The sequence below is a fragment of the Takifugu rubripes genome, chromosome 1, assembly GCF_901000725.2.
Source record: "Takifugu rubripes chromosome 1, fTakRub1.2, whole genome shotgun sequence".
Taxonomy (NCBI): domain Eukaryota; kingdom Metazoa; phylum Chordata; class Actinopteri; order Tetraodontiformes; family Tetraodontidae; genus Takifugu; species Takifugu rubripes.
This window is the reverse complement of record NC_042285.1, coordinates 22,196,621-22,222,362: the sequence shown is the minus strand read 5'-3', so window position 1 is coordinate 22,222,362 and position 25,742 is coordinate 22,196,621. Positions and strand designations below refer to the sequence as shown.

Sequence of the window (25,742 nt, the reverse complement as noted above, 5' to 3'; positions counted from 1 at the left end):
TTCTAATAAAAGTAATCACACTTTTTCACCATAAATCACCGGGCTGTTCATGCATGGATCCGGTTTTCCTCAGCGTAAATGCAAACATATGATAAGCAGCAAGGCAAAGTCATGATTCCTTAACGGGTATGTTATTAGATTACTGGAATTTTGTAAGACAGATGACCTTTTATGCTGGTGCTTTTTTCAGTCTTTCTGTGGGGGCGGGGTTATTCCTCACTGTGCAAACAATCAAATCAGTTCATTAACTGTGGATAACTTCTCCATAGTTTCTGCTTATTTACAGTGGATTGCAAGCAGCAAAAACAAATGAAGAAATAAAAACATTTAGAAATAAAATCCACAACTTCTGTTAATTGGGAATTGCAACAGACCAAATAAATAAATAATGAGATTTGCCTTCTAAAATTCTATCCGAACTGACTGTAAACAGTCCTCCCAGTAAGACTCTGTCATACTCAGTCATTTAAATGATGCAAAGAGCAGAAACCTGCATTTTATTCAGCTTCATTATCTCCTGAATCCACCCTGCTCGCTGATATGAGAGGAGAAGGATGGAGGAGGAGAACAGCAGTTGCCTATTTAGTTTAATTAATGCTAGTAGGCTACTCTAGTCTGTTAATTGGCTTTAATGAGTTTTTCAGACATTACCCCATGAGTGGCTTCAGGATGTGCTGAGAAAGTAGGAGAGAAGGAGCCGCCAAGGCAAGATGTGACCAGGTGAAGGTAAGGGGGGGGGGAGTCTGGGTGGAAAAAAAATGGTTAAAAAAGAGAGAGAGGTGAAGAAAGAGTGCCAGAAACACTGTAGAGAAAGACAGAGAGCGGGATGACAGAGTGCTGACATCAGAGGGCCAGCAGTCCCTTCATATCACTCAGCTTTCATGGAAAATCGATTCTCTCCGGTATGAACAATGGTGTCAACAGCAGGCGGGACAAGCAACTATGTGGCTGCGCTTCAGCCATTAAGGCTAACAGACGGGGTAGTAATGGCAATCCTCAGGTAGTGGGATTATTACCGCCACCCCATCTTCATATGGGGGTCTTGGCGCTGCTCCAGTGCTGCTTTGTCCTCAGCAATGACGTCATTTAGGTCACTTTGAGGACTTTTTTTAAAATCACGCAGTATTTAACTCAGTTTATCAGTACTGAATAAATGAAAATGTTCAGATTCAAGGAATAACCAGCTCTTGTCTTTTGGCCAGTTTGTGTATCTGCTCTGCTTTTCCAACACAACATGTCTATAAATGCTTCAGTGCTAATGGCACTTCTGGGTTGATCCCAGCCTAAGGCCAGTTCGCAGAAATTTGAAGGGTATTGAACCCAAACAACAACAGCAACCCCAACATGAATGCATATGAACGGTTTCCCACAGTTGAACTGAAATGAGTTTGTGATAATTTCCACCCTTAGTTCATTGATTGTCTGACACAGCTGCCAGCACTGTGCAGCCCAACAAGCTCCACGCATGTTTTTGATTAGAAAGAATGAACGGAATAGTTCTTTCATTTGCAGAGGTAACATGAAACTTCTTCTGAGTACATTTCATATGGCTATCAATTGGAGAAAATTGATTTAAGATGTAAAAAAAAAAAAAAAAAGTGCCTGGTGAAATAATTTCAGCAGGATCCAGCAGCTACTAAAACAAAAATGTAAAGTCAGGACAAGAAGACCCCCTCACATCTCTGTACAGAAATGGTTAAAAAAGACAGTAAATATTTGTGGAGAACATAAACTTTTGGTGAACTTGCAAGTTGAGCCCACATGGGTTGCTGTGGTGTCAGTTTTATCAAAACACGCTAGTATTTTCCACGTTAAAAGACAAGAATGTGTCTCTAGTGTACCACCGCTGGTGAGGAGGCCGTGATGATATCTGCACTTCCTTTTGAGATGACACCATTTGTTAAAGTGACAGAAGCGACCAGAGCACTGCAGTTCTGAGACCTCTGTGTGTGTGTGTGTGTGTGTGTGTGTGTGTGGGTGTGTGTGTGTGTGTGTGTGTGTGTTACTAGTAATAAAAGGATTGAAGAGTCACTTTTTGGTTAGATTCCACAGAGAGAAGAGACATTTTGTTCAACAATCCAACTTCCATCCTACTGTGTAAGAGTGTGTGTGTGTCTGCGTGTGTGTGTGTCTGCGGGGGAGACGCTATTGTGACAGCTTGGTGCTCCCTGCAGTGTGCATGTGTGCAGCACATATTAGAACCTCTTTGTGTGGCATCAGCTCTGCCTTGTTTTTTCTGTGCTGTTGCACTTTCTGCATAACACTTTAGGAAAAACAAGGCACTTTTTTGTTCTCCACCCTGCTCCTCTGAGAGCCACACATGACCTGTGATATAGATGGTTAACCTATGGTATCCTCATCTTTTATGGGTAAACTTTGAACCCAGGAAGTGATGGTGTGGTGAGGACATTCCCGCTGCAGGGAGTGAGGATAGCTTCACAGAGTCGTATGTGTTTGCAACATGGCGCCAGGCCCTGCAAAGCAGCTGCACCCAGCTGGAGGCCAGTTTTTTTTTTTTGGGGGGGGGGGGGGGTTGCCAGAAATGAAGAAGAAACTAGGGAGGAGATGCAGGAATCAACTGAACAAATTTTGACAGGAAGGAGATGCTGCTGTGTGGGATGGACGGGATGTGGACCACTGATGTGCTCCGGTCTCCAAAGACAAATCATGCTAACAAATACTTTTCATGAAATGAAATTGGAAACAAAGTTCTTAAAATAACAATTTGGGGGAAAAAAATATACATCAATATATGGAGCCAGTGGAAGGAATAAAAGACTGCAGTCAGTTTTCAACACCTTGGCACATTAATAACAATAATAACCTACGTCTGCTTTTGCTCATTTCCACCACTTTTAAGCATGTGTTGGCGTAAGCCTATGGTCTGGCCCCACAATGATGGTAATTTACTTACTCAAATCAAATTTTAGCTTCAAACCACAGGCCCATAACTGCCAGTGATGCTTCTTTGACGTCCAAGTCCATAGAAACAGGGGCACTGTCAAAAAAATCAACACAAACACAATCAAAAACCTGGCAAAAGCTTAGCAGGACTTTTAGATTGTTGCATATTGCTCCTGTTAAAAATGGAAACTGAATTTAGCACATCCAAATACTTGCTTCCTTATGATTTAAGCTGGTCAAACCTTTACCTTATTTGCACGTGGATGCTTCAAAATGTATCTTCCTCGCTTTTTATCTCCGTCACCGCTTCAGACTCAAAAGTAGAAATGAGGCGCACAACAATCCACTAAACTCACTAAAGTCAGGGTTTATAAAAGGTATAGCAGTGCTTGTTACACCCCAAGAAACCATATAGTTGCAACAGTTGCCCTGCATACTGCATTCATTGTTTCCTGAACTATAGTCCTCTCCGTGCACATCTGTCTGGAAACATCTGGACAGTGTCACCCTTTCAACAATAAGCCGAGCGACCATCAATCCTTCCCATCCGACATATCTCATCTCCTCCCAGCCAGCAAAACAAAGAGGAATCATGGATTCTATATGTTGGGAGCCCCCACAAACTCCACTTATGCGATGAATAACACAGAAAAGGAGGGAAAGAATTTTCCAAAAGTAGGACTATACATGTGGGAAGGTTTTGTGTAAATTGGGGTTAATATTGACAGTGTTGAAGCCATCTGGGTCAGTCATGTATGTATATACTGTATGTAATGTACACAAACAAATATTAAGTTTATGCAAATTACCCACTTAAAATGGTGTTTTTACTGGGCTGAGCATCAGAAATTAATAAAATTTAAGCCGCGACAGTATTGTTTCTTATCCCCGTAGCACATATAGATCCTGAATATGCACGTTCTGCTGTGTGATAAGCCACACGAGCATTTAATGTAAAGCCATCCGTATTGGTTTCAGAGGAGCTGAACAGATGATGTAGCGTGACAAAAATTCCATAGTGCACAAGTGCTGAGAGAGGGGTGGAGTTCACTTTAAGGAGAAGGTCCTAGAGTTCGTGTCCCAGTTAAGAGCCGACTTCAAAAGCCAGCCTGTGAAACCAACTGTGTTGCTTTGATGCCTCTGAAGGAAAGCAAAACTAGACGTTGTGTACCTGTGATAGCTGGAGGAACCTTTGCACTACACACCCACACCGATGGTACAAGTGGAGAATTCCTCATGTTTTGTTGGAGATTATTGTTAAACTTTAACACCTTACAAAGAACAAGGTTTTTCATTATAACAGTCGCAGAAGGTGTGTTGAATTATTAAGTTATATGAAATTTATACATTTTGGCCCTGTCGATAGGAAATTTGAGTGTGAACAAACTTTAGTCAGAGATTCTCCGGCAAGCACAACTGCGACGTACGGCTTTTCAAAACCATCCTCCTGTGGGCTTTAGAAATGTTTTAGAAGTTGCATCTCGAGAAGAAAAGTCATTTCTTTATTCTGTTTCTATTTTGTTTTCTGGGACTCTCTTTAATTTGTGAGTTTTCACCCCAACAAATAATTAATCTCAAAATGTATTAAATATAATCATTGAGGGTCCCGTAATTTAACATATTTAAACATACTGTAAATAGCATTATAGAGTAATACATCATTACAGTATGGGTAATTATATTTTGATATAACTGTATATAATGCAATCATATATTGTTATTTACCTACTTACTGTAGTTGATTTTGTTTAAAGCATCATAGCGCTCAGTGACCTTTCTCTCACGCTCATGCCGGAACACCTGGCCCTGCACTAAATGTCAGCCAAATATATATTTTTTTATTCTCAGGAAAGCAGAAGACTGGAAAAACTGATAGCAGCTGATTTACGACAACCCCTCAGCCATGTGGAACTGCACTTACACTTAAAAGAACATTTGACAGCGCGTCCTCTCGTCACACGATAAAAAAAAAGAGAAAACAACACGGAGGCAGTTCTATCATCGTCCACTTGTTGGAAAATATTTTGCCAAGATTTATTATAAAAATATAAATGTTTCCACTACAAATCATTTTACATTAGTAGACAAGGCCATCTACATTTGCACACATGAACTCTCACACAGACACGCGAGTCAGTCAGAAACTGAGGGATGCGGATAAAGGTTGCATAACAGTATTGCTCGTTCAGATGTCCCAGGTTTAAAAAGTAAGTTAAGAACCAAAACACAGACAGCACGGACACATAATTTACTGTATGCCACAAAAAACACTGACTTGCGCTGTGTAATGTTAGCAAATAAATAATCATGTAATCATAGTTTGCTTTTATTAACTGTAGAAAAAAATCAGAGCAGACAAATATATTTCAAAATATGATAAAATATAATACAGATGATTTTTGTCCCTTTTTTAATTATAAAGGTTGCACATTTTTTTATTTCTCCTTTTATACATACAGACATTTGTACAAACAAGAATGGCCATGTACATATAGTGGGATCTGTAGCGCTAGTTGCTATTTTCATGATGGTTTTACATTATGTACATGCTAATTATAACACTTAGCAGCAACAGCAGCATCCACAGGTAGGGAAAATAATGGACCGACTGACACGCTGAGCAGAAATGGGTTTCCCAAAAGCACCAAAAATACAATAAAATAAAATAAATCTCACTACTTAAGCCACCAGCCAAGGCGATTTCCATTCAAAGTGCTCAGATATTATGTACTGTAGTAAGTGCTTGGAGACAGCTTGAAGACAGACCCCTTATCAATAATAATAATCCACAGGGGACATGTTTATGGACTAGTTAACAATGGAGGATGTTTGTACTTCATAGTACAAAAACTATTCCAGGTGCTTCCAGGAAATCCATTCTGAACATACGGTATAATTTAAACAAAACAACAACAACAAAACCACCTCAGACAGTAATTGTTTAATGAAACTGATGCATCTCCTTTTGTGGACTTTACCTTGTTAGTTTAGGACAGAGGTTAAAAATAAACCAGTGACCCAATCAGAAAACTCACTTACTCATTCTCACACACACACACACACACACACACACACACACACACACACACTAAAATGCCACTCTGCAGTATGGCATTTCTCCACCAAGGCCCAACAGTAATCCCTAATCGAAGTCCCTCCTACTAAGTTTAGTCGAAATAGGTTTGGTAAATGTTTGCGCAATCCTGCTAACTCTCAAACTGACCAACCAATACAAAGGGGTACAATTATACCCCCTGTGGAGAATTTCACTTGGTAAACCTCGATCTAACTCAAATGGAGGAGGCACTCTACTTTTTGCACTAAACACTTTAGGAGTTACGGCTTAATGGCTAACTCTATACAAAAAGTTGTCTTTTACAGCAAGGATGCGTTCAATTGATACATTTTTGATTCAGATCAAAGGTGACACACTCCCTGATCAGCTGTGTTATTCTGAAAAATGAAAAACCCACCCCAAGTTTTCCCTGATGGTGGTCGGGGTCAATGTTGCCGACCTATCCCACTCAAAACGCTCAGCTGTTGTTAGCATTTCTGCATTCACAAACATCTTAAAATCCTGAATAACAAGCTCTCTCCTTTAGTTCAGTCTTTTCCCGCTCCTCCTTTTTAATCTGTACACTCGTTTGCTGGTTCTGCCACATTCCCCTTGTTGAAGAATATCTTCCTGAGATTTCACACAAAAGGGCATAATAAGCACGTAGAATATAGATGTCACCATAGAGACAAGTGAGTTATGGCCCTGCACCTTCAAACTGCAGCGTTCAATAGGTTGCACATGCAACATCCCATGATGAGACGCTTCCATTGATTCATAAAAATTATTGCTTTTGAGTGACATGATGACTGATTGCAAATGCTATCGGTTAGGGGGGGAAAGCTCTGTTTCTAGACGTTTCCACATCAGCTTAGTTCTCACAAAAAGAGTTAAACATCGGTAGGTACGACAAAATCTCAGGTCTCAGACCTCGTTGCTCCAGCTGGGTCCACATCTAGGTCCAGGTTCATTGAGTGACAGAATCTCAGCCCTTTCGCCGCCTCATTTCATACGCTGGTAGTCAGACACAGCTTGAGGGAGACTAGCATTCCCACCCCTTTTATTTTCTGTTAAAAGGAGACTATGCTATACCTGCTTGGCCAATAGCTCCAGAATTACGTGACTCCAGCCTGTGTCCTGCGTGTTCAGTCTTGCACTGGCCGGGTCTCACTGACCTCCTCAAATTCATCTCTTGTTCTTTTACTCCCCTTAATTGTCTGTAAGGCATTTCAGCTTGGGCATGGAAGGGCAGAGGGCTGAACAGTCAGCAGTTTAGTAGCTGACAAGTCCGCTATCAACTCTCCCCATGTCTGTCAGGACCCGACATCGTCCATGGAAGCTTTCGTCTGAATTCTATCCATCTACCTCCACCATTTGCAGTTTACATATGAAGCCATCATATTAAATTGCTGTTACCAACTGCAGACAGGTCTCCGGTATTCTTATTTGTTGGGTTAAGGTTTTTTTTTTTTTCTTTTAAACAGGTACTGGGCCATTCTTGGTGTGAGATTCTAGTGCTTTGAGGCTGCTCACAATCTTCTTCTGCGGTCCCACGATAGTCACTCCAACCTTTTTCAAATCCCTGGTTCGTAAAAGAAGAATGAGCGAGAAATGAAGAGGAGAGAAAGAGAGAGTGGGAGGATTGACAGAGGGAGGAGGGGGACAAAAATACAAAGGACAGTGTTATTGTTACAGGATGTGGTACCCAAGTGACACTCAGTGACATGATTCCAGTGCTGTTCGCTCCACTTTGCCATGCGTCTGTCATTCACAAAGGACTGCATTTCCCAGAAGGCAACAGGACAGCCATATCTTTGGAAGTGCCTCCAACTCTCCCCCAGTAACAAACAGGGAGATGGGCTTAAGGGGATACACTGACAGCTACCATAACGACCCTGTCAGCGGGAGGGAAGTGAAATGCATAAAAGGTTTCTTGCACTAGCAAGAACTGGATTTCTCTGACAACGTAGAGACGACCAACACTGGAACAAATGGAGGATGCTGCAGTCTGATTTAGATAAAGCTGTTCTCATGTTAATACGAGGAGCAATTACAGGATTAGTTCCATGCAATAAAGTGCAAGAAAACATAGTTTGTTTTGAGGTTCTACTGAGTTCACATTCATGATCAAAACCAAAGGCACACATGGTAGAAGCTGAATTAAGAACACATTTTGCAAGAAAGAAATCTGTTTGTCACAGCAGGACACGGCTATTTTTACAACAATGGCGGTACAGGATATTAGTGAAAGCAGTCAAATCGTTGGCAGCATTACTATAGTAGACGCTTTGAGGGGGCGAGCTTTGTTATGCTTTTCAGATAGTGGCAGCAGAGATTTTAATCTTGAGATGCAAGCAGGGCGTTTAGTTGGGGGCAGCTCAGGACCCAGGTTAGTGCTCCCAAGTTCGGTCTGTGTTTGATTCTTCACCCACCATCCAGAGCGCGAGGAGACAGAGAGGAGCTGGGCGTTCAGAGAGTTGTTATTCCCATGGACGGTTCCCATTCTGGACAAGTGGCTGGTGTGACGTGGACCTCCGTCAGAACCACTCTACTGAGACACCATAAGGCCCGGCAACATTAACACTCCCAACTGCATTTTACTTCCTTCCTACTTCCTCCCTTCCTACCTAGCAAACATTCTCTAGCATCATAAAACGGCCAGTGGTTCTGTTTTAGAAATATGCATTTTAATTGTTTTAAAAGGTGGTTAATATCTTGTTTACACTAGCTGGACATCTATCAATATGAGTCCACATACATTGTGCTTCAAACATAGTGGAGGACCTTCACGTATGCCTATCCTTGACATGCACAAACTCTCCACTCCCATATAAGCTATAAATCATGGAAAAAAAACTGTAATCAAACCAGCATCTCCTCACATATTTAATATCTTACTTAATTTCCTGATGGGATCTGAGTCGCTGACATCAGTGGGCTGATGTTTGCAGCCAATCAGACAGCTTGCTGATGGTTGCAAATGTTGATTCAGAAATGATTCCAAGAGAAATAACTTTCAAAATTGTATCACGACATGTTTCCGGTTTATAACGAACACATTCTTTGTCGTCAATCATGGCTCCTTGACTGCTCGTCCATGTCCTTTACTTTGTCGGGTATTGTGGGCAGAGCGCAATACTTCCCCAAATGAACCCTGCCTGCACTCGTCCCAGATGAAGAAATGATGCAGTATTTCCTCGTCAAATCCATTTTATCCCATCGCAGAGTTCAATTACTCCAACAGATGAGTCAGCAAACTACAGCCAAGTATGATTACTGTTCAGAGGTCAGAGCATTGCCAAGCCTTGTGCTGAATATCAAGGACTAGATTAAGACCGTACAAATCAATAGAGCAATCTATATTGAGCAAAGCACGGTCTTGGCCAGGTCTGCTAGCCTTGTAGCTGAGCTAACCTTGGGTGCATCAGCCTTCAGTGGATTAAGACCAGAGTCATCCAATTTAACATCAAGCATCAGGAAGAAAAGCATCATAGACTGATACAATTTCTGATGCAAGTTAAGTATAATGGACTTCATCTGTTGAGGCTTAGGTTGATTTCAAACCTATGTTGCATTTACGACCATACAGTCTAACGGCCGCAATACATATAGAATGATGTCAGAATTATAAAACGAGTAGCATAATTCTGTTTAATACTAGAGAGAAAACTAGGCTGAAATAAAACCACAACACCACAGCAGATCCAAGATCTCTGCTACCTCTGCTTCTTATGACACTGGGGACACTTGTCATAATTGTTCCATCAAAAAGGTCCTAAAGGTCTTTAACTGTAACTTTTACACCCAGTCGATCTGTTGTTTTGTTTTGACTGAACTCTCTTTTATTTTATTCATCTCGACATTCCAGTGAGTTCAACCACATACCAATGAGGAGTCTCACTCTTTCTTCTTGGCGGTACAGTCGAGATTAAAACATTTCTGGCTGCTGCAGTCCTGCAGTGTGCCCCGATGTGGTTTCTTGAGATTTGCAAACTTCCAGATATTTTCTTGGTGCTCTTTTGTTTGATCTTTGCTTTGTGTTTGAATGCTTCACGCTATATAGACTTCAATGCATACCTGGTTGACAGCTATGCCTTTATTTGCACTTCCAAAGGCCCGTCTCTTTTACCTTGTCAAGCCTTTCCTCTCATCTCTCTATAGCTTCTGATTCCTTCTCCCTTAAGGTATTCCATTCTGCTCTCTTCTTCTTTATCAGCTCCTCTATTTCTTTCTTTCTGTTAAAGCTCTCACATTCTACCTCTGTGGCCAGAGTTAGTAACACCAGGAGCGTGGCTAAAGGCCTGTCATTAGACATTACCATGACTCTAATCTGGACACCTTTAGTGAGGGCTCTATAAGTTTCTTTACTTACTGGGAACAAAAGTGGAAGTAAGTGTGTGTCTTTGTATGTGTGCTCTTTAGCAAGGGTCCCTTCAGATTCCAGGGGTACTGTGAACCTGTAAACACTCCTGACATGAATAGGCAGGGGAGCTTACTGTGTGTGCTGTCTGTGGTTGTCTTACTCAGTGGAGGTCTTGGCCAAGGTGTCGCAGGAGCTGTAGCTGACCCCGGAGAAGGCCTCCTTGCAGGGCAAGGTTCTCATGCCGTCCATCCAGTCGCCTACAGTCCCCACAGAGGTCACCTCTGAACTGCTCCTGTCCAGCAGCAGGTTCGCTGGTCTGACAGGAGACAGGGAGGAAGAAATATAAAAACCGCCTCTTGCTGCTGATTATAATGAGAGTTGATTGCTTGCTTGACCTGCTTTCTACAGTCCAATTAGTATACACACCAGAACGTCCCTAATTTCACAGACACAGACACTCACACATTGGCCTTATGACACTGTTCACTCGCTAAACCTTCAAAGCACATCTGGGCCGCGAATACAGTAGGGAAATCAACCTGTTACGGAAAATATTTCCATAATATATTTAACTTATTCAAGAGCGAGATTGCGGACAAAAGTGGCATCAGTTTCTGTCTGATGTCATTAGCGTTTCCCTGCACTGCATGCCGCATGCAGCAAAATGCAACAGCAGATCTGATTAGAGTTGATGGTTTGAATTGGATCAAATTAAAATAAATGCGCTGTGTTGGGTTTCAGAGTGCTCAGTCAACAGGAGAGGGTTAAGGAAGAGTGGAGGGAACTGTGGAGAGGATTCAGAACGCGATACTGATGACACCAGAGACCGGACAGTTATTAATGTTTGGTCTCGGATGGTACTTTTGCTGCATCATCTTGGAAAAGTTAGTTCAACTGGATTATGAGGGGAAAAAATCTTGGAAAGGAAAGGGGAGAGTCAAAAATACACAATAAAACTAAGCCTACAAGTTGCTTAGATGTTACAGTATAAGCATCATACGATAAGTTCATGGCATAAACACTCAATGCTGCAATGCTGTGTAAAAGCATTTGTCATACATACAACATTTGTCATACATACACCAAAGGAAAGGGAAAGCATAAATAAGGAGGGACCGAGTGTGCAGAAGGGTTGATCTCCCATGGGGAATACTATTCATAGCCATATAAATAAATTCTTCAGAGTACCAGGAAGTCCACGTCTGCCTGTCTGAGATGTGCAGGAAGGTTTAAAGCCACTGTGTGTATATGTGTGTTAGAGTTTGGCAAAGATTCCCAGAGGTTAGGTTACCCTCAGGGAGCGATTGGAAAGTGTAATTCCAACAGGAAGCAGGTGGGAAAACTGACCGCAGCATATCATCGTAAAAAATGGTTCTCATGTTTATAAATCAGGCACTTTTTCTATTAGTTTATAATAATAAAAACCTCCCAGGTTTGCACTCGAAACTTGATTTCAAAATATTTAAGCTGATACACGTTCATATATGAGCCCATAATAAATGGCTGGAAAATGGAATCTTGTGGAAAAAAACTACACATTTGTTCCTCATCTTTCATCTTAAATTTGCTCATACCAAATTAACCTTTTATTATATCAAAACCCAACATATTTCTCAAATTGTTGCCTTTTGTACATACATTTTTTTAACCTGTACATATTTTTTTTATTTCTGTATATACTGTACAATGTACATAGCAATGTACATAATATAAGAGTCTTTTTATTTTATTTTTTTATTTTAGTACTTTTCTGTATTGTACACCACGGGCTACCGCTGTAACGATGTGGGATCAATAAAGTCTTTTATCCTTATCCTTAGCCCTTTGTGTAGATACAGTATTTTTTTAAAAAGGAAACCATGAACCTAAAAAAACAGCCTCAGCCAAACAAAGACTTAAGTGAGACGACATCATAAACACAGAGGGTAAAAACGGGGTGATGTATTTTAGGCTGTGGAGAGGGTGTTGTTACAATGATTGAATCTTTTCCTGCCAGATCAGAGGCCTGTCAAAAATCCTGTAAAGGCCCCCAGGAGCCCCTGGAGAAGCCGGTTTGTCGGAAAAGAAAAGAACTGGGAGCCGAAAGGGGCAGTGATTTCTACAAAAAGGGGGGAAAGTTCCCAGTTTACCCAGAAAGGAGATAAAAAATGCAAGCTTGTGGTGTTAAGGCATAAATGAAACACTTTGGACTTTGATTTTCGGCTATGAAAAAAGAGAACCATATTCCAGCGTTTCCTTTTATGCTGTCAGAGTGAAGGAATTCAGCTTTATGTAGGACTTATTGATCATCTCTCCCCACTTCTCCTATGCCCACTCCCTTCATCTCCTGCTCTGCCAGCATCTTCTTTTTACCCCACTTTCTTTTTCTCTTTGTCCTGTGAGAGGCAAACTGCCAATGACCTCGTTTCTCCTCCCTAACATTTCAATTTTCTCCACCTTTGTTACGTTCTGGGGATAAAAAAACAATCTCATGCCAAACTGGAGAGGTGAGAGAAAGCAAAACAAAGAACAGGGGATGCTGTGAAGAGAGAAATGGAGAGAAAGAGCAGAAAGATAGCAGTGGGGGGGGGGGGGGGTCAGGAGCCCTTGTAGACACAACAGAATATATGGATGAATCTTCCTTGAAAAAGAGAGAGAGAGAGACTAGAAGTCATTATTGGGTCTTTCCCCATTTTCTACATCTTTAATTATTTTGCCCTTGAAACCTCCATGTAGCCCATCGTTACAGAGCTTTAACGAGAGCAGGGAGGGGGGGAAGGAGCTTTACCAGAGTGGGCACTTCCTACCGACGTGGGCCGCACAGATTAAGAGGGAAATCTCATTAGGTCAGTGTCATTGGAAAAGCTATAAGGCAAATATTAGGCATTAGAATGAAAATAAATTACGGATCCTCTTGGTATTCAGGAAATGATAGATATTGCATACTTAATCAATACTACTCAGGTGATGCGAGGGAGGTTATTAACAAAACGGATTCATGTGTGACATTTTGATTTGATTCCAGTCGAGCGTGCGTAACTCCTCTTTACCCATCTTACTAGTCAGAGTTCTAATTATTTTTTTTAACCATTTGGATTATTTCCTTTGAATACATTAGTGCAAAGTCAGGCTGATGAATGCTTTTAATGTGCCACAATGTCACCGATGTTGTTATGTATCATGGCCGGCCTGCCAGAGACGGTGACCTCTAATCCAGACTGCTCTGTTGACCCTAAATTACTCTCTGACAACCCACCCTGTCCCACTGACCTTGGACCTTCATCCACACTGTAAATTCTGCCAGGTCCCGCCCCTGGAAGCCCCTTCCTGTTTTAAAATTTAGAGAAGCGGGGGGTTGTGCTCCATTAGCTGGCCCGGACAGGCCCGAGACAAATGAGGTGTGTGGAGCTGAGCGCAGCTGCTCATGCTGTGCAACTGCCACCACCGTGCACACGCTAACGTGCGCACACTTCTCATAAATCAGCGGAGCCGCCTCTGTCAGCCAACCCTGCTCACCCAGTGTTAAAAGCCAATCAGGGAAATTACATGCAAACTCCAAGGGACCTATTTTCACTTTCTTAAGAAATCATTAGTCAAAGTTATGAGCTTTGACGTCTACATAATACCAGGGCCTGTCTCCTGCAGGCCCTGTGCTGGCGCCCCCTCCCTGCTTAGGCGTGACAACTGTGCACGGACGGCCCAGTTACCCAGGGTCCCCTGGGTGAGGAGAGTCCCAACAAAGGATGGAATCATAGAATAGGGGATATTGAGGTAATAATGTATTAGTAAAACAGTATTATGGGAGGGATGAGTAGCCTCCTGACTACCAGTAGTTCAAACTTGTCCTTCGTGGAGGACATTTGTAAAGATGAATATCTCCCACTCACAGCACACTACTGCATCACCTCCTTTTGCTCTGTACAGAGGACATCTAGGGCTTTTCAGTGATACCACATTTAAATGGGTGGGGCTTTGGGAGCTGTCACTTCCTCATTCGGACTTTTTCATATTTTTTCCTGGGACTAACTAGATGTCATCAAGGTTCCATTTCACATGTATGGCGTTCTGCTGTCCACTGCAGTGGACACAAGATATCTTAAGAGTAAAACTCAAATGTGTTCAGTATTCTAATTACCTTACAAAGAGGGGCATTTAAAAGATAAAAAATAATGTGAGGATTTTTTTCCCCTGGTAGTCAGGAGGATATGACACGGGACTGAAGGTGAAAATACAAATGGAGAAGAAAGTGTTCAATGATATTAACAAAAGTACAAGCTGGATTTGAGCAGTCAGGCTAACTTTCACATTGGAATATCTAAACACAAGGATCAGGAAAGCAATAGTTACACCCTGCCTGTCTATAAAAATAAACAAGATTATACCAATAAAGAAAAAAGACAGAAATCTTTAACAAAAACTACAGTTTCCCCCCATAGCTTCAATAGTATTGTGTGTGGACTATCTACCAGAGCCAGGCACAAAGAAAATAAACAATGTAAACCTTCTGGGATTACGCTTTCATTAAAATAGTCTTTTATTTCATTCATTCATTCATTCATTCATCCATCCATCCATTCATTCATTCATTCATTCATTCATTCAAGGGTTGGTTTTGGTACCTGGATGTAGTGTTGGCTGTGATTTTCAGGCTTCCAGGGTTACGGATGAGTTTATCCAGGATGCTGACAATCTGTTCAAATTTTGGCCTGTTGTTTCTCTCCTTCTGCCAACAGTCCAGCATCAGCTGGTAGAGAGTGGCAGGGCAGTCCATGGGCGGGGGGAGGCGGTAGCCCTCATCAACAGCTTTTATTACCTGCATGGAAGAGAGGAATAAACGCTCGGTGGGAAACCTGTTGGTAAATAGAAGCAGAATTTAAAACATGCTGCTACTCACATCCTGATTGGACATCTCCCAGTATGGTCGCTCTCCGTACGACATCACTTCCCAAAGGACGATACCGTAACTCCACGCATCACTGGCTGATGTAAACTTCCTATAAGCGATTGCTTCTGGAGCCGTCCATCTGATAGGGATCTTACCCCCCTTGGAGACAGAGAGAATCCGTATAATTCAATATGAATAAGCCTTATTTTAGAATCAATTGAAAACTAATTTTACCTCTGGTTTTAGGGAGTATATTTACGACTGATTACCTTTATAAAGCAGCTCATTTAATTTTCCTGATATTAATATTGCAAATTTAATTAATTAATTAATTTATTTTTATTAATTGTATTTATGTATTTATCTAAAATTAATTTTCCTTAACTTTACAATTAAAGTATATTTTAAAAGTAAATATTTTAAGTCTGATTAACAAACCATAATCCAATATCTTCTGCTATTTGTCATCTTAGCTGACTGGGAAAAATGAAAAAGAAGTTGAGGTAAGTGGACGGACGGCGGCCAAAGCTAACAGCGACATCTGCCAAGTCACTCAGCTCGTAATCGATGTGGCACAGTCAACACGTTCGGAACGCACTGGCATCTAAAAACAGACACTTTTCTTTCGCTGCACCATATGGAAACACTGGGGAGTTCATAGCAGTTGTTATTACACTGATGGAGCAAGTTTCTGCTGTCAGAGGTCAAAGTTCAACCTGCGAGGCCACGTGACAGAGCTCCAGCTTTAACCAAAAAAGGAGAAGTGAGAGAAGGTTGGAAAAAAGGAATGGTCCAGTGAGCACCAGTATGTGTGCACTTTTAGTTACTGTTACATGACAGCGTTTATTATTCTGTCTAATTATTTTAGATTATATATTTCTGCGAGAAAGGCAAATGCCACACTGGCTGTTTATTTGAGAAGCAATTCTCAGCCTGCATAATTATCCTGTGTTTAAAGGGCCTGCACGCATGGGTTGGACCGCAGGATCCTGTGACGCAAACAACCCCAAAATCTCTCAGATTTAGATGGATTTTCGATTTTAGCACTACAGAGATAGAAAAAAGTCTTTGATAAGCATCCAACATATAATTTAAATCTAATTATGAACCAAATACACAAGCCTCTTCCTGTCAGCTCACCCTGGTGGTGTAAGCAGCCTCCGGGTCGTCCTCCAGGACTCGGGACAGGCCGAAGTCCGAGACTTTACACACCAGGTTGCTGTTGACCAGGATGTTCCGAGCCGCCAGGTCTCGGTGCACGTAGCCCATGTCTGACAGGTACTTCATGCCCGAGGCGATGCCGCGCAGCATGCCCACCAACTGGATGCCCGTAAACTGAGCGTCGTGTTTCTGGAAGGTTGGAAGAGAGGAAGCACCAGATATACCTGTCAGATGTTTAAAAATGGAGAACACGGGGAGTCTGACCTTTGTAGCCATTTGCATAAAATAAGATCTTCAGAATCCTCAACATTTTCCGTAACCTTTAAAAAGCACATCACATTCCATGCCTCAGCTCAGTGACGGCGGATCCCACCCAGAGTAACGGAAGTGCAGGAGCCAGTTTTATTACATGCATGCAAAGGCCTGAACGGTCTGTTGCGGGAAGGTTTCAGCCTGCTAGCATTACCCTCTCCTGCATCCACACACATTCCATTGGCCTGTCTCATGTGCAAGATTACAATGGAGAGATGTCTGGGCTTCCCTTTGAAATCTGAGGAAATTTGTGGCCAACAATACCTGACTTAATCACCCCAGAGCGCTGCTGCCTCTGAGCACAGACATGAGCCGCGATGCATGAGGCACACATTTGCATGAGTGTGTGTGTATTTATAAAACACATAATCAATGATGAAGTGCAGACGTGTGGGAAAATGTTAGGAAACAACAGCTACTCCTCCTACACGTGTCTGGACATTGTGCAGATGTATGAGCAACAGAGCTAAAACCGGCCATGGTGCACATGCTTCCGTGCCAGTGTTGTGGCTCAGCTCGTGGGCTCTGGCTAGCTTCAGGGAGGCGGGTCAACCACACATTGAAGAGAGTGAGACTCACAATAGCCAAAATCCCTCCTGATCGGAAGAGCGCGGGGGATACGGCTCATAAAAACGTTGTTATTTGATAAGCCCATTGTGGTCAGTTGACCTGAAACCCCTCAATGTGCCAACTGTGATACTCAGTAGGATTTGTAGCCTCCTCAGATACCAGTATAACAATAATATGAAAATTGTTCCCCTCATAATTTATTGTACATTTACAACAGATTAACTGCAAACACTGGCTCTTAAATGGAAAGTAAGAATGACCCGTTGGAGATATCCCATGGAGCGGTCTTGTGTGAACGTGAAAAGGTCAACGGAGGAGCTTTAACAGAAGAAGTTGGCTGAATTTGGCCACTAAAATCAGAGCGAACAGAAAATGTCCTCTGTGCAAATTTGCGGTTGTGTTCGTTTACTTTGCGGTTGCTAACTTGTTAACTTGCTATTGACAGTTGTTGCCTGAGATGTCATGGAACAACCAGAAATGGTGCAACAGTAAGAGTACAAAGTGCCACCTACAGTAGCAGAGGCGACCGGATCTCAACAATCAGTTACACTTCCAACGGTCTGAGGGTTTAGTTGATCTCCAGAGGTCTAAATGAAGTAAGCTGCGAGCTGTTGTATACATCCCTGAATGCTCTGGCGTTTGTTTCCTTGCTGGTGGTGCATTAAAATCCATTGTGCAATTGTGTACTTACCCTCAAGAAAGTGTCCAAGGATCCGTTCTCCATGTACTCCGTGACAATCATGACAGGTTTACCTATGACATAAGAGCAGGTTATCGATCTCACCCCACATCATCTGTATGACCATAAAACCCGGAATGACTTCTGTTTACTACATAAGAAACATCCCGTCCAATCGCGCAGTCGTTTAAGATTTATTTTCCGAAACCGGTCACGCGGAGTCCACGGGGAGAACATGAAAGAACACACACACTCAGGCCCTGATAAGGTTGCATGTCTAAAAACACACACACCACAATGAAAAGATCCTAGCCGTAGTTTAAGGGTCCCGGTGGGTCAGCTGTTCGACTGTGACATCTTTATTTCTGTGGAAAATCAGGCTGTAAATCCCAAAATGCCTGCTATCATCTGCACCTGATCAGACTGTACGGCCAACACAAGGTTTATTACAGGCGAAGGAGGAGGAATTCACTTTAGGAACGCTGTAAATCAGCCGTTATTAAATGAGCAGCGTGGGTCAGGACTAGACTTTGTGTCCCAGGCGGCTGTTTGCTCCTTGTTTCACTCCTAACTTACCACCACTTGTACATGTTTTTTCCTTTTAATTATGATTAATGCACAACTCTTTGCTTCCTGCATCCTCTTCTGACTCCCCACCAACCCCTTTGTTGATCAGGTCTGCCCCCTTCCTTCTGTTTCACCCCATCCTTCCATCTTCTCTCATCCACATCTGGAGACACAGACGGATGGAAAACATCTGCGACTCACTTTGTAGATGGATGAGTTATTACTACTAATAATATGTAATTATGATTCCAAGATTACACAAGTGGGCAAATTATTAAATAAACAAATATAAAAATTGCATTTCCAATTTTACTTTAATTGGAGTCTACGTCGGAGGTATCCAAGTGCTTAAAAATTCAGGGATCTGCTTTTCCAAACAAAATTGATTGCCCTAATATCATTACAACACTTTCTCGCAGCAAAGTGGGAAGAACGGGGATGCAGTTAAATGCCTTTCACACACCCAGCCCGATCCCTAAAAGGCTGTGATGGATCGCTCCATTTACCAGGGGCCAGCCTTTCTGGATGCACTTGGGTACACACACCCGGCCCTCCCTCATGTCCTTCTCCCTCTTCTCTTGTTCTCTGAATCCTGAATACTGGCAGAAAAAAGACCCCCCCCCCAAAAAAAACGCCACAAACGCCAGTGCATGTGTGTGTGTTGGGGTGCCAGTGTGGCTGAGGAAAATAGCCCATGTATGTTTGGGTCAGCCAACTGCAGCAACAAGGTAAATGGGCTGTGAAAGTCTCAGGATTATTAAGAATTAACAGGAACAGCTTAATAAATCACTGCGCAGTGTGTGTTTGTGCATGTGTGTGTGTGTCTGTGCATGTGTGTGTTTGTGTCTGAGAGCCTTTATTTTGGTTAAGATGGTCCTCAAAAGTCATGTAGGGCAAACACACACACACACACACACACACACAATGGGAGCCATTTAAGCAATTTGATATTTAAAATTTTCTTGAATTAAATATAGTTCAAAATTCATTAAGAAATATTAGTAACAATAATCATTCCCATTAGGGATGGGACTTACACATTAATTACAATTACTTAGCAAACAATAAACTCATTTAATTGGGTTTTGCATTCCAAACATTGCGAAGCATGTGTCAGTGTACGAATCTGCACCCGTCAGCTAACCAGCGGCTACCAAAATGGGTCGGATGAAAGCAGGATGCTAGGACTGATGGATGGCTAATTTCATTTAAATAAAGTGCCTGATGGAAGTCTTGATAAGAGCCCAGTTTTGTGCAAATTGTGCTAAACAGAGTTTGCTTCCCCCGCTGCAGCGCTGGAGCGGTTAGTGCTAGCGGTCCTGGTCGAGTACCAACAAAAGGTGTTGGCAGCCCAAACTTGATCAAATGACTGGCGTCATGACCAAAATTACTACATAAACTTTGAACAAACTTAGAAATTCACTCACAAAATGGACAATTTTGAGCATTTAAAAGGCCCTTTATATTTTGATCTTTTTTATTTTATCTTTTCCTGCTTTTTTAAATTTAAATTATTTTAAGTAGTTATGTGATTGAAATGCAATTTGATTTATTAATTTGATTTATTTATGAATTACAAAGTCTCTGATTAGACACATATTTTTTAATTGATTCTCGCCCCTAATTCACATACAATACTTCAATTGGAAGACAGGAACACGTACCGTAATTTCCAGACTATAAGCCACTACTTTTTTCTACACTTTCAACACTGCGGCTTATTCTACGGTGCGGCTTAAAATTGAAAATAAAATTGATGAGAGGTCCAGACAGAGGTCCAATGAAATTGTATGATCAGTCAAGCGCATTTTTACTAACCCTCATCAACATGGAAAATACGAGGAGAAAAGCATATGATGCGGCTTTTAAGTTAACAGCGATCACTTTGGCGGTTGAAGAAAAAATCGAGCTGCCGCACGAAATCTTGGCATAAATGAATCAGTGGTGATAAGGTGAAGAACTGAAGAACTGATCCAAAGCAAAAAGACGACAAAAGCTTTTAGACGTGGACATCGCAGGTGGCCCGAGCTTGAAACGTTCTGGAAGACTGGGTCAACACACAGAGAGCAGGCGGCCGCGGTGTTTTCCGCTGTACAAATCAGACGGAAGGCAAAAGCAATCGCCACCGCCATGAAAATAGAAGATTTTAGAAGTGGGCCATCGGGAAGTTTTAGATTGTTCATTGTTGGAGTAAAAAAGCATAAACAACGCAATTTGTGTGTCGCTGATACAAACGTATATTTCAAGGTAGCTGCACTACAGACACCGTTAGAAAAAAAAAACATTTACCGGTACAATATATTTATGTTGCTAAACGGATTAAATGAAAAGTTAAAAAATCCTTACCGGTGATAAAATTTGGATTTTTACTACGTGGGATACCTGCGGCTTGAAATCCAGTGCGGCTTGTATAGGTACAAAATTGATTTTCTTTCTAAAATTAGATTATGCGGCTTTTAATCAGGTGCGCTCTGTAGTCCGGAAATTATGGTATAACAATTATGTTATTTCAGTATCAGTGTAATAAGTTTTTCTTTTGTCTGATTCCTTAATCCAGCCACACTCTCTGAGGATCTTAACAAGCTTCTTGCCACAGGGAAGGATCCAGGTCTGGCCCCCTTCTCAGTGACAGAGTTCAGACTCATTAGTTCCCCTCTCCTGCAGTCATTTCTTTTTAAAGAGGCCTTCTCAGTGTTAATGATATTCTTATAAAAGGGCCCAGAGGGGAGCGTGTCACAGGTATGGATTTATGGATTTATGCTCGCTTTGGACACAGGCTTTGATCAGTGCGCATTGATCTGTAGAGATTTACACCAAAGAAACTCAATAAAACTCCTGCACCCTTGCACAGAAGTGTCGGCCACTTTAGAGCCATTTGTCAAAGATTCCAAAATCGGTAAAAGTTTTTCTCTGGTGAAATTCAGCCTTCGCTTGAATGTGAATGCAAAGCAACAGGATAGATCCTTTTTGGATAGTAGGAAAGCCTCGGAAAACCAGTTTTAGCCTGATTTTTAGCCAGGACGTAAAACCTTGGATTCCATTTTGACAGGTGTACTTACTGCGCGTTACCACCCCCTCCAGCCTGATGATGTTGGGATGGTCAAACTGTCCCATGATTGACGCCTCAGCGAGGAAGTCTCTCCTCTGTTTGTCCGTGTATCCACCTTTAAGAGTCTTGATGGCCACACAAATCTCCTTCTTGCTGGGCAGCTTCAGGCGCCCGCTGCACACCTCTCCAAACTCTCCTGGTGATTACAGAAAAGAAAGAACCCCTTAAGCAAAAAGGACACCTTCAGTTTCATGAAGTCACAATCTGTTTAACATTTGTCCTGGCATACACACAAGACTAATGTAATTTATCCCCTTGGATGAGGTTTGCTGCTAATGCTGTGCAAGGTTATACTTGCAGAGGTATGTGAATAAAACCTACTCATTATTTTACTAAACTAGATGCCTTTTCTGGAATACCGCTGTTTTTTGCAGGTTCATGTTTAGCTCATTTACAGTAGGTTAATCTACCCACCATATGCAATGCTAATTGAAAGCCCACCATAACACTGAGTCTTTATATGAAGCGCCATCATTTATATATTCTACAGCTGAACAGCCACTTAATGCAAAAGATGAAGCACAGGAACTAAATGGCCGCCCCTTTCATTATTTAACTCTCATCAATCAGGATATGCAGGCTATTTATTGATTTTGGAGCAGGAATCGCTGCATAATTCTGCCTCCTGACCACCATGTGTAGTTTGAAATTGATCTATCCCAATCCACATTCCAGATATGCAGAAGACGGCCAAGTGGCCTTTCAACTTCTAATGTATTAAAAATTAGCGTGACTCAACGTCCACACTGGGAGGGATCGATTAGCATTCCCATCCGCTGACGGGATGCCTGTGTTTACCTCAACCCATTCTGTGCCCATGTGTGCATGTGTTTCGCTGTAGAAACCATACGCTTTCAAAGGCAGACAGATTGGTGGATGACGGGTGGAATGTGTCTTTGGGAATGCGCTGGACGCCAGCGTGCATTTGCATATCGAGCGTGTTCACATGCGCTCATGTGTAGGCTAAAACGTGTCTCCTCACACACTGCAGTTGTTCCACATGGCAGCCCTGGATCAGAGGACATTGGTCAAATCCATGAAACTGAACCAGTTGGATCTGGAAGAACTTAAGGGGAATAATTACAACCTGTCTAAACAGCAAACTCATGCCTGTTCTTCCCTTCCCTGCTCTGGTTTCTGGGCCTCAACAGTGGACACAGGAAGCAGGCAGAGGCGGCGTTTTAATGTGGTCACTCCAGGAAAGAAGATCTCCGCATATTAGGGCTTGATTAGCGACATGCACCTCTTTCCTGCTCGAGATGCCCCGCTTTGAAGTCAGAGCCTGATGTTCCAGCCTGGCCCGTGTAAGCAGAGAGAGGCTGGGTTCTGTCTTATGACACACAATCACAGGTTGGCAGGAAGACCAAAGTCTTGCTAAGATGTTTAATGAAGACAGATGGGGACTGCAGGGCTGGTGGAAGGTGAAGTGTGTTGTGTGTTGTTCCGACTGCTAACAGGCCTATTAGCCACCCCTGACACTAGGAACAGACTGTGTCGAACACTTTTATGTCATTTTAGGTAAGCTCACTGACAACGCTCCCATTTCATGCAGTTACAGGAAAAGAAGACCTTTAAAATGTTGATAAGCCGCCCGTTTGTGTTGACTTTTATGAACACAGAAAGAGGTTCCACACACTCCTGTTTGTCTGGTTTGTCCACACACTCCTGTTTGCCCCAGCATCAACTTCACCACAGTGACACTATAACAATCAAACATTCTAATTCTACAGTTCTGAGTAAAGACTTCTGCCTACTGTCAGTGCAAAGTTCTACTGAATAGTTCAGAAGCACGATGAGATACCACCAAGTAGAAATGAGCAGTCAGCTCCCTTCTCATGTCTGATTGTCATTAAAGTACTAGTGTCAATTAATGAACACAATTATACAGGTTATTAGCATTTAAATCGATAGTTCATAACTATCGCTGGAAAAAGTGCCATGTGTGATGTGACACAGTCTGGATAAGACCTTTAAGGTCGGGTCCTGACAGCTTTATCCTGTGTAGTGATCCTGGGACCCTGGAGACCGGCCTCCCATTATGTTCTGTGTGCCGTACCCTCATTCTATTAGTCAAAAAACTCCCAATCTGCTACCCTCCCATCTGCGCTCCTACTCGGGGGTTATCTGAGGGTACTGGAAGTGAGGAGAGGAGTTTATCCACTGTTGCATTCATTACTGTAGAATGAACAATTCAGCCAAGATACAGCGGTAGATACTGAGCTGCTAAAGGGAAGCTTCTTATTTCACCTTCAGCTCTTCCCCTGGTAGAGGTGGGACTGGAAGGAAAAGGTTGGAATCTGGGATATTGGGTGCTTCTGATCCGCAACTGTGCAGTCTGTTAATATTAAACCTGCTGATATGAGAAGGCTGCAGCTCTGTTTGCATCCTTTCTGTATGTAGTTTGGTTTAGACATTTAAATGAAGCATGAAAGAAAGTGGCAAGCAACAACTAAGTGTCTCTGTGCTCATTCTCACCTGCTCCCACCACTTTATCAATGGCGATGCACGAAGCATCCAACTCCTTGGCAAACTCGTGCACGGCCTGGCTCGGGTCCTCGTATGTGTGCGGGTCAACGTAGGTCCTGATTCCTGGCAGACGCACTGCAGCCGAGAGGCAGTTTTATTAGATAATGGCAAATTAGGCAGTTATGTTTGATTCCAGATGTCGCTTTCACCAACTTGACAACAGTTTCCTAATGCAACATAAAACAGGACACTCCTAAGAGACACGTGACGCCACGCTAGCACCAAATGTGTACATGGATAATGGATGTTTTACGGGTGAGTCTGGCCATAAATTGGGGAGTATCCCCTTTGACTTTAAATATCTGTCTTCACCTGCAGTCGTGCAAATATTCTTTGAAGACAGAGTTAAAAAATGGAACCTATCCTAGTAAATAAATGTATTCTTCATAAGTCCCAGCAGAGAAAGAGACTCTTATGACACAGATATATATTTTAAGGGGCAGAGGACAACCACTTTTCAGTTAGTGGGGTCAAGAGGTGGGGATAAGGAGTACGGCTAACAAATAATCTATTATCCATGAACACTAGAGGATGAGCCTCAAGCTGCGATGAAGTAATAGGAAGATTAGAAAAAATGATGTAGCCATAATTCATAGTCATCATGTGATTATAATGTATCAGACTATAAATTACTTATTTTAGAAGAAATCTTTATTTTTCTGGAATATTTTCAAATTTTATAACACATTTTCCCTGTTTTAAAGGAGGTGCAGCACTACAGTGATCTGAAAATGGTCTGATCTGGTGACCTTGTTGAATGAAGCCTTAAGGATTTGTTTGCAATTGGAGCAGGAAACCTCCCTCCCGGCAGGGTTTGGTCCATCGACGCTTCTTATATCACCAAAGGAATCAATACAAAGAGGAAACCTCTGTTCTGATCATTTTCACTGCTGTTTGCCTCCCTCCTGATACTCGGTGAGGAGTAAAGCGCAGAGAATAGAGCTCAAATGGAGCTTCGTTAGATCCTCTACTTACAGTGGCCGTTGCCAAAGTGCAGTCGTTTCTCATCAGGATGTTTGGATTTGCCGTGGCAACAAAACCTACCAATCAAAACAGAGAGAGGTTATGAGCGGTGCCATATCTCTTAATAGTTCGTGTGTGTGTGTAATACCAGCTCTTATAAGCCAAGTGAGGATAAGTAAGTCCTGTAATGAGCGGTGGATTTATAGTTTCTCTGAACAGGAACGACTGCCAACTTAAACCACATACATAAATACACATCTTAGCTTTCTGCTTTACACGTGCACACCTCGCCCCGTACAGATGTTCGAGTTTTTTTGTGAACCTATATATGGATGTTAGGGGAATATTCAGCAGGGATTCAAAATGGCTTAGGATTGTGCATCATGACAAATGTTTCTGCAATTAATAAAACAAGGGTGAAAGTTTGAGATTATTGGGTTGTGCACAGACCTGCCAATCAGGACGTAGAGGAGCACCGTGAGGAGGATGATGGCCACGGCAGAGGATATGGCGATCAGAACAACCTGGCTGTTCTCGCTGGAGATGGAGAAGGCTGCTGAAAGGCCGAGAACAGCAGATATTGTTATAGATATGGTAGATATGGTTTTCAAAAAACAAACGTGAGACTCGTATTGTGACATATGACAGGAAATTAACCATATAGAGAGT

General features: G+C 42.2%; 1 protein-coding gene across 8 annotated transcripts in view; it reads right to left on the bottom strand.

Moving 5' to 3' along the window:
* Nucleotides 1-4,716: 4,716 nt before the first annotated feature.
* epha3 (eph receptor A3) overlaps nt 4,717-25,742 on the bottom strand; it is a 71,248-nt gene continuing 50,222 nt past the window's right edge. For 2 of the 8 annotated variants that reach the window (XM_029839548.1, XM_011611003.2), the window contains 10 exons: nt 25,524-25,629; nt 25,086-25,150; nt 24,060-24,185; nt 21,535-21,720; nt 17,921-17,982; nt 16,327-16,536; nt 15,196-15,345; nt 14,921-15,114; nt 10,483-10,638; nt 4,717-7,541 (listed from right to left, as the gene is read on the bottom strand). In XM_029839548.1, the coding sequence (XP_029695408.1) occupies nt 7,436-7,541; nt 10,483-10,638; nt 14,921-15,114; nt 15,196-15,345; nt 16,327-16,536; nt 17,921-17,982; nt 21,535-21,720; nt 24,060-24,185; nt 25,086-25,150; nt 25,524-25,629 (1,361 nt within the window). In that variant the 3' untranslated portion in view covers nt 4,717-7,435. Of the gene's footprint in view, nt 7,542-8,391; nt 8,511-10,455; nt 10,639-14,920; nt 15,115-15,195; nt 15,346-16,326; nt 16,537-17,920; nt 17,983-21,534; nt 21,721-24,059; nt 24,186-25,085; nt 25,151-25,523; nt 25,630-25,742 lie in introns of those variants that run through there. The other 6 variants (XM_029839552.1, XM_029839561.1, XM_029839565.1 and 3 more) reach the window with 5 other exon arrangements.